At 39.8% G+C, this 8,659-nt stretch overlaps 1 protein-coding gene across 1 annotated transcript in view; it reads left to right on the top strand.

Moving 5' to 3' along the window:
• ephb3b (eph receptor B3b) overlaps positions 1-7,391 on the top strand; it is a 62,513-nt gene extending 55,122 nt beyond the window's left edge. The window contains exons 16-17 of the mRNA XM_020596858.1: positions 1,006-1,161; positions 3,526-7,391. Coding sequence (XP_020452514.1) covers positions 1,006-1,161; positions 3,526-3,634 — 265 coding nt within the window. The 3' untranslated portion in view covers positions 3,635-7,391. The remainder of the gene's footprint in view (positions 1-1,005; positions 1,162-3,525) is intronic.
• Positions 7,392-8,659: the final 1,268 nt, after the last annotated feature.

Here is an 8,659-nt window from a genome sequence, read left to right as displayed (position 1 = left end):
CCCAAATGTGGGATTATGTTGCACACATCCTTTGGTGAAGAACATATGCATATAAATTAAAAGACACCTTAAGAGATTGTACTTTAAATATAATTACATAATATAAAGCATATGGCTTTCAGTCTACTAGTTAAGCTACTGTATGCTCATACAGGCAGTTCAAATCTGATTTGAGCTGACCATGTAATCCAATCGTCCCAGATCAGATTTAAACCACATTTGTAGGTGGTTTGACAGCGCAACTCAGTACAGTCGCTCAGTCTGGATTTGTTTCAGTCTTGTCAGTCACCGTGCAACAAGGGGGACATCTCAGTACAACAACAAGTACAGGAACCAACGAATGGGAAGAGAGATATTCAGATATTTCCAGTGTTTCATGAGACACCTTTTTTTTAAAATTGCAACACAAAATAGTTACAGCACAGAGAACATAACATGAAAGACAAGATAGCATAGACATTTACAAAGGAGCCATAGGTGTGTTTGTGTGTATGAGGCTTTGTCATATGTTCAACTCTATGCATGAGGCACATTCTGCACACTTGGTTACTATGACTAACAATAGCAAATTATTATAGTTTCTTAACATAAATATGATCTGATTCATTGTAAATTACAATGTAGTAGTTATCAATCAAGACCATATTTCACATGGACTTTATGAACACATATCAGAATCAGAATCTGCTGATTCTGATTCTGATGCTGAATCTGCTGATCATATGAGCTTGCCTTATCAGCTGCAGCGCCAGCATCCAGCCCCCAAGCCTCCAGCCAGTCTCTTCACAGTCAGAAAAGTGCCTCACTCCCACCCCCACCCCCTGTACACAACTCCTTACATGTGGAGGAGAAGAGAGGAGGAGAGGTGGAGAAATGGAGAGGTGGTGCTCAGCGGGAGGCGTTTAGGGGTGAGGTTGCCTGTCAGAGGCGATAGAGTGACGACCTTAACCCTCTGTGTCTCTCTCTGTTTCTCTTTCTCCTGCCTCCTTTCCCTCCCCCATGTAGGGTATCCCAGCCCTTGCTTGACCGCTGTGTGCCAGACTATACCACTTTCACCACTGTGGGGGACTGGCTGGATGCCATCAAGATGAGCCGTTACCGTGACAACTTCATCAATGCCGGATTCGCTTCCTTTGACCTGGTGGCCCAGATGACAGCAGAGTGAGTGGAGAGGCAGTGGATTCAGCTTATCAGGCCTCAAGTGATGGACTAGGCTGAGTTTCAATGACAAATTAGCGTTATACATGTTGACCTTGAGGGAGAGAAAATAGTCTCATGGCTAAATTAAACATGAAGTGTGTAAAAGTGGGCTATGCTCAGACATCAAATAACATGTAACAGGTTTGATGTAAAAAAAAGTATATTTTACTCTACTGGCACATTTAGCAGACATTTCAGAAATACATTTGTTCTATGAAAATAAATTGTGCCTTGAAGGTGATATTTTACTATTATGTGTTTCAATATTATTATCATGTAGAAAGAATAATGGTTTTAAAAACAAACATGCAGGATTTTCTGGCAACACCACTTGGCAAGAGAAAAATTATGTAGAAATAGGAAATAAGAAAACACAAAATTTATGCTTTTCCTTTGACTTGGTATGTAATTGTTTCTATTTCTATTTATTTATTCTTTCAAACATGTAACAACAGTCAGTATGTAACCACACATAATTCCAGACATATCCACAAACATATTTTCAATTTGCTTATACCTAGTACATGCTTGAACAGAGTAGGAAGAAGTTAGACTTCGGTTCATTCAGGATAAGCTCACAATAGAATTTGGGGGGCGGGGGGTGGACTAGCAGCAGTCACTGACTTCAGAAGCAAACAAATAGGATATACTGTAGTGCAATTTTTCAGAAAGATCTTAACTACAATCTCCAGTTGACCTTGATAACTGACCTACCTTTGACTGTGTTTACAGACAGGAAATGATGTAATAGAAGTCATGGAAATTGGAGGCCAGTGATGATCAAATAAACGAATTAAGATTATAATGATAAATAAATCATCCTCATTAGCTGCATAATAGGCAATGGAAGTGGGGGTAATTTGTTTCAATTTGGCCAGGCTGACAGGTGTGGAGTACTGTGGCTCTCTGTTGCCCTAATAGCCAGTAATTCCTCTAATAGTGCCCATTTATTATCATTTCATTCTCCATTGCTGTGCTGATGGGGATGGTGAAATATAAAAAAAACACTTTTTTGTGAAATTGTGGTGGTACACCTTTATTTGGCTTTGGAAGGGATGGTTGAGCAGCATGGGAGAGTTTGTGTGCATATTCACATACTGTGTGTGTGTGTGTGTGTGTGTGTATGTTTGTTCATGTGTGGATTTAGGTGCGCACTTCTACATTCAAAGTGATAGCGCCACAAAGTCATTGAGACAAGCAGAATGTATGCTATCTGTGTGTAATATTAGATTGTAAGAAGGACGTAGACGATTCCAGAGTCCCAACAGTCAGCTAATCACTGCTCTCTCCTCAGATGTCAGCTGGGGAAATCAAACAAGCAAGTGGAAAAGAAAAGTTCTCATGATATTATTGTACGCTGTTAAACCAACATGGCTATGATGATTACATTTTAGATTATGCTGTCTGAGTAATGACGCCCAAAGCAGGTGGCCATTTTAATGGTCTTGTTAAGTCAACTATATGTCAACATCTTCACATTTTCTCACTGCACCTTCAATTTGAGATTTAGGCCCTCTACTTACTCTAAGATCACACTGCTAGTAGCCTGTGTGAGCATTGATTAAAATAATTTACAGTCTTATTTGCTGTAGTTTTTAGGTACGGAAGAATGAGAACTGTGGCCAACTTAAAGATACATTAACAAATGTGGCTTTCTTCCTGTTAGATACGCAAGTACTGTAGCTGGCTAACATGTATATCATCATTAACAAGCTAACGTGAGCATTTCAGTTTTGTACCTTTGTACTTTGCCCATAACAGTCAAAAATTACAGGGAGGAGTTAGTTAATGCGGCTTTAAAACTGGTCTACGGACACACAGACCCATTATAAGTATGAATGACAGGATACTAAGCAAGTCTATCTGTCTAATATCTTACAAAAACCTCTTGTGCTTCCCTGTATTATAGCTAAGTGGCAGGATGATGTGGACTCTGTGAAGTCTGCAAGCTACTGAACAGTAGCTAAGTTTGCTCTTTAATCATTAACTATCACATTATGTCTCTTTGACTCCCATCCGCTTGCCCACCTGCCAGGGAACAGAGGTATGCTGCATTAAGACTATCATTTGCTATAGCTGGATGGGTTTTGTTGACATACCCTTTGCAAGCCATTATATGGGTGATTGCCAAGGTGCTTGCCTTCCCTGTTCCCACCTGGTGGAGTGTGTGTTTACTTGTGGGCGAAAAGTAAAATTTGCACTATCGCTTCAGATATGTGGTGTTTGTCTGCTTTTGTGCCTCATGACTCGTGATGTTTGTCTGCTTTTGTGCCTCATGACTGAACCACCTGTTCTTATTTTTCCTCCTTTGTTTTCACTCTACAGGGACTTGCTGCGGATAGGGGTGACATTGGCTGGCCATCAAAAGAAGATTCTTGGTAGCATTCAGGACATGAGACTACAGATGAACCAAACGCTTCCTGTCCAGGTGTGAGTGACAGGACACACAGACCCATGCAGTCAAAGGACAGCCAAACAGGAAAAGGGGGAAAAACTGTGCCAGAGGGAGCCACTGGAAAACCCTAGCTGCCTGACCCATCTCTGACAATTAGATGCTGTGGAACTGGCTTGCAGTGCCTCTGATTTATTTTTTTTCTTTATTTCATCACCACTTCTATTTCCTGCTCCTGCTTTTCTGTTACTTGTCATTGTTGCTTTTTCCATCCAATCAGAATTTGTGTGTTTTTGGAAGAGGAGAAAGAACTAACCTCCTTATACCCCGTGCGTGCCTCACCAGCTCTGGTGTGAGCTGTGGTTTGCATGCATATGTGTTTTAGTGATATTGACCTTAGCTCTGTAACTGAAATATCACATTTTGTTCCTGATGCAAGAACCCCTTCCATTGACCCCTCAGCCCAGCTCTAATGGATATAATACATAGTAAAGAATGGACACCCTCATATGGAAAAAAGTGAACCAGTGTTCACACATATAAGAAACAAAATACAGTGGTGTTTCAGGTACATAAGATAGAGGACAATTCTTTCCCTGATAGAGGTTGTTTTAACATGTATGTGTTGTTCTCCATCTTCATATTGAAGGTGTTATCTAAAGGGCACTTGCTGGAGAAAGAAATGTAACAGGTTGAGGTCAAAGGTGAGGAGGATGGCAGGAAGTGGACAAAGGAGAGCAGTTACATTTTTGGACACTTGTTGTGGCAGTTGAATCCACACTAGGTCAGCGGATGACCTCTTCATTTGACCTGAAGTGACTCAGGATAGTTTTGCAGCTTGGAGTCACCTGCTCATCAAATGTGTTTTTACACAAAAAATTGCTTTGTTTTTGTTTGTCCACATTACATGTTTTTTAAAGTTCTTCTCTTTTTTTGGCTTTCATACACATTTCTATGAGATTTTTGGTTTCAAAATGGCCTGGTCAATGCTAAGTACCCCCACTGGACACTTTATGCGATAAAGGGGAAACAAGGACTGTGACAACACTACAGAAAGACCACTTGGCCTTTTGTGTGTGCGTGTACATGGGTGACAGTGTACGTGTGTTTAAGCGTGCCTGGTTGCGTGGATGTATCAAGTTGCACACAAGTATACTGTACAATACAGCTTCCGCTATTTGCCACCATGGAGAATTAACGCATGAACTGAATCATGACAAGGAGCAAATATATCTGAAACAATTATGCTATATTCTGTGGACAGCTGTTAAACCTTTTTTATTGAATCCAAAAAATGAACTTTGGACATAAACACACACACACACACACACACACACATACACACATATATATATAAAATTATATATATATATATATATGCATCACGCAGAAACTGAGAGAAACCATGATGGACACTTTACTTTCTACTTACTATTATCTGGAGTTAGAATTAATCAAAAATCTTGTTTTAATTTCTTGACATCCTGCCCTGTGTATTTATTTGTACCTCGCCCCCCCAACACTCACTCCCCACCAGTACCCAGATGGACTATAGGCCATGTAGGGCAGTGGACTTGGAACAATCAGAAGGAAGAGAAACTCCAAGAGGATTCACCCAATGAATTTATGATGATTAAACAAACAAAAAAAAAAGCATATAAATTGGATATTGTATTTTTGTTGTTGTTCTAAACAGCCTGTAAATGTTTTGTAACAAAAATATGCTAAATAACAAAAGAAAAATTGTGTTTTGACAAAATGGAAGTGTTGTTGTGAAATGCTTGATTCAGAGTGAGATTAACCAAATCAGAGAGGAAGAGAGTGAAGAGGGGAACGTCAGAAGGGAGACATGTGGGTAGACAGCTGCTAATAACATGCCACCCTTTTACTCTTTGTCCATTGTAGTCAGTGTAAGTGTGTTCCAGTTTGTGTGTACCACCTGAACTGGATACTGAGCTTCGCAGATACATTCTCATTCTCAGCATTTGTGAAGCACCGAGCTGTTGCTAATTATTTTCCAGGAACATTCTTTTTCAATTCAAAACCTCCTGCAAACCGTTCAAATGCAACTCTATAATTTACTTATGTTTTATTTGACTTATTTGCCATCACCTCCACCAGTGGGATTCACCCAGCCCTTCTTATGCAGGACTCTTAAGGAGCCATTAGAGAGACGATCCAGAGATGATTCAGCCGACCTGCCAATCATTTCAATCGCCCCAGAAGCGGAGCCCCATCACTGGACCTACAGTTTGCCCTCTCTCAGCATCAGGATCCTCATCAGAGAGCCCAGAGCTGTCACTAAAAAACCTATTAGTCTTTATCTGTCAGGTTGATTAATACAATGGCCAATCTGGCAGTGCAAGGATATGGACACGCAGTGAGGACAGACATATGGTGAGCTGACCTACCATTATCTCTCTTCATTTCCTGTCTGGCCTGCAATCATCCTGTCTCAGCTCAGGCTGCTGCATTATTAGTACAGTGCCGGATCAACAGCCCTGGAATGTAGACAGTCAAAATCTGCAGGCCCCCTCATTCTAAATGATAGCAGCTGTGTCAAGGAGACCATACAATTTGCACTTCCCACAAAAGGGTGTTTGAAGGTAGTGGATTAAGGGACGGGGCAGCATCAGTGGTGTGATCTTCCAGACAGTCTCCATTGTTTGGGTTGGAGCTGATCAACGCAATATGTGAATATTATTAGTTAAGTGTGTAATTATAGCATGATGTTAGTGGACATGCGGTGTGTCTTGCCATATTAGTTTTGTCAGCTTCCCTTCGAATCTCTTCAAAAGCCATGGAGAATATTATGCAAGACAATGTGTTTCTTATTTTATATTGTTTCATCTTATTCCACACCAGTGCTAGTACACACTGTAAAGGGCTTACTAACCTGAAACAGTTGTGGTGCATAGTCAAGTTGTAATTTAGCAGTTGCTTAAACTACACAGGAAATAAGTCTCAAATTTTTTGAATGACTCCCATTAAAGTGTCAGGCCTGATTTGTGATGTGATGGATCAGAAGTGCTGGTTTCAACAAGATTTGCTAATATAATGAGAACGTGTTGAAAGTACCTGTTAGATGAGCAAACCTTTTTTTATATCATTCTGCAGAATTGTTTTGTTTCTCCAAAGTAAAATAGCATTTTGATTGAAAATTGAAGCGATGGAATGGAAGAATTAATGCAAACAAAAGCCCACTTTGCTCTACATTTCCTGGTAAAATGTTACCCCCTCTTCCTCCACTCGGTTCAGTCTGTCAATCAGCTGCAAACTTGCACGTGGCACCAAACATGACACAGTTGATGAGCATAAAAATAGATTAAGTGGGACATATCAGGACTAAACACAATCAGATGGCAGACATGCCCACTCATAAAAATTGGCAGCACTTTGGAGGTTGCACGAACTATTGATGTGCTGAGGTCTGAAGTTATGTCCACCAAAGTCACCCAGGTGTGAGTGATGAGCTCAACTGGCACTCTTGCACATCTTAAAGTGATTAACCTACCACCACATCAACTGCAACAATTAATCTTTAAGTGAGTTTTCACACATTTGTGGCAGGGTTTAATATTTAGCATTCACAGAGAGGAAAAGGACTTGCTCTCATGTGTTTTTTGTTCACTCCCCTGACTGCAGACTGTTGAAATTATAATGGACTGTTTGTCTGTGTGTGGAATAAAAGGATTGTTATTGTATACAGAAACATTTTGATCAGCAGACTCTAGGCTTTGTCGGATGTGATTACCTCTTTGTGTGCCAAGTAGCCCGGCCTTCCTCCCCACTTTCTTTCCTTTTTTTTTCATTCCTCCCCACTTTCTTTCCTTATTGTATATCCTCCAGAGATCATCACCTCACATCCTCCCTGAAACCCCATCACTTAGAACTTTCTTTTTTCTTCAGTTGTCTATTTCAAATAAATATATACAGTTTTGTCCTTTTGTCTGACAGGCTCAGTGCTCTTGGTATTTTCTTTTAACCCCACTTTTTATACAAGGAAGCGAAATGTTTCACAGAATACTATATATGTATAGTGACCTGAAAGGGGGGCAGAATGAGGCACTGAGAAATGCAATTGTTAATTCCTCTCTGACAAGCATTGAGATGTATTTAATGGAGCAGACATACACAACAAATTACAAGAAAACGATGATGCATTCTTGTAGAAATATTTTTAAAAGACCCTTTTGCAATTAAATTATTTAAGAAATGTGACCTGATCTCCTGACTCTTTGTGTTGAGTTTAGTTTATCCCAGTGGACTTGAAGTAAATTGTTCTTCCATGAGGTTCTATGCCAACTCATAAACACACAGTCTCCAGGCAAGTAATTGCATGAGACAAACACATTCAATTTCACTGTTTGTCACAGTTATGACCATCTCTCACTCTGATAATCATTACCACAGCTTCATGTAGTTTTTTTTAGCAGTTATAGCAATAATATTTCTAGTTGATAAAGTGGCACCAAAGCCTATCTGCTTCAGATAAGTACACCGTACTCCCAGATGTACACTACTGTTGAACATTTCTCTTAATGTGCTCAGTGTGCTTGTAGGCAGGAATTGTTGAACGTTCATGAAAATCACTCTGATTAGATGTTTTTGTTTAAGGTTTAAGCTGCATTACGTGCTTTGCCTCGGAAGGCTGAGAACATTTAGTGTAACACTGTTTGTAAAAATGTATTGTTTTGTAATGCTGTCTTTTATCTTTATAGCCACTGGCACCTGGTGAAATATTGAAACTTTGGAGAAGCTACCCATAGTTAATCTATTTCTAACGTTCCTTTAGTTGCTACGTTCCTCACCAGAATTGAAGCTGCTACTATGAGTTAAAGCCCACTATTCTAAAGCAGTTTGCCAAATATAGCTGTGAAAAATCTGATTTAAATTACACATCTGTCTAGAGAAATACCAAAAAATGCAGCAGCAGCATGATTCCAAATCAGATTTAATTTCTCAAAAGCTACCATTACAACAAGGTTGATTTGCTCTCAGACTTGCAAGTTTGCACGATTAGTCACAGTTAAATTAAAAATTGCAATCCACAGTGGAGTTATATCA

This window comes from Monopterus albus, unplaced genomic scaffold (assembly GCF_001952655.1).
Source record: "Monopterus albus unplaced genomic scaffold, M_albus_1.0 scaffold31.1, whole genome shotgun sequence".
In the NCBI taxonomy this organism is placed as follows: domain Eukaryota; kingdom Metazoa; phylum Chordata; class Actinopteri; order Synbranchiformes; family Synbranchidae; genus Monopterus; species Monopterus albus.
Note: the sequence above shows the minus strand (reverse complement) of the source record. Positions and strands in the feature narration are given on the sequence as shown.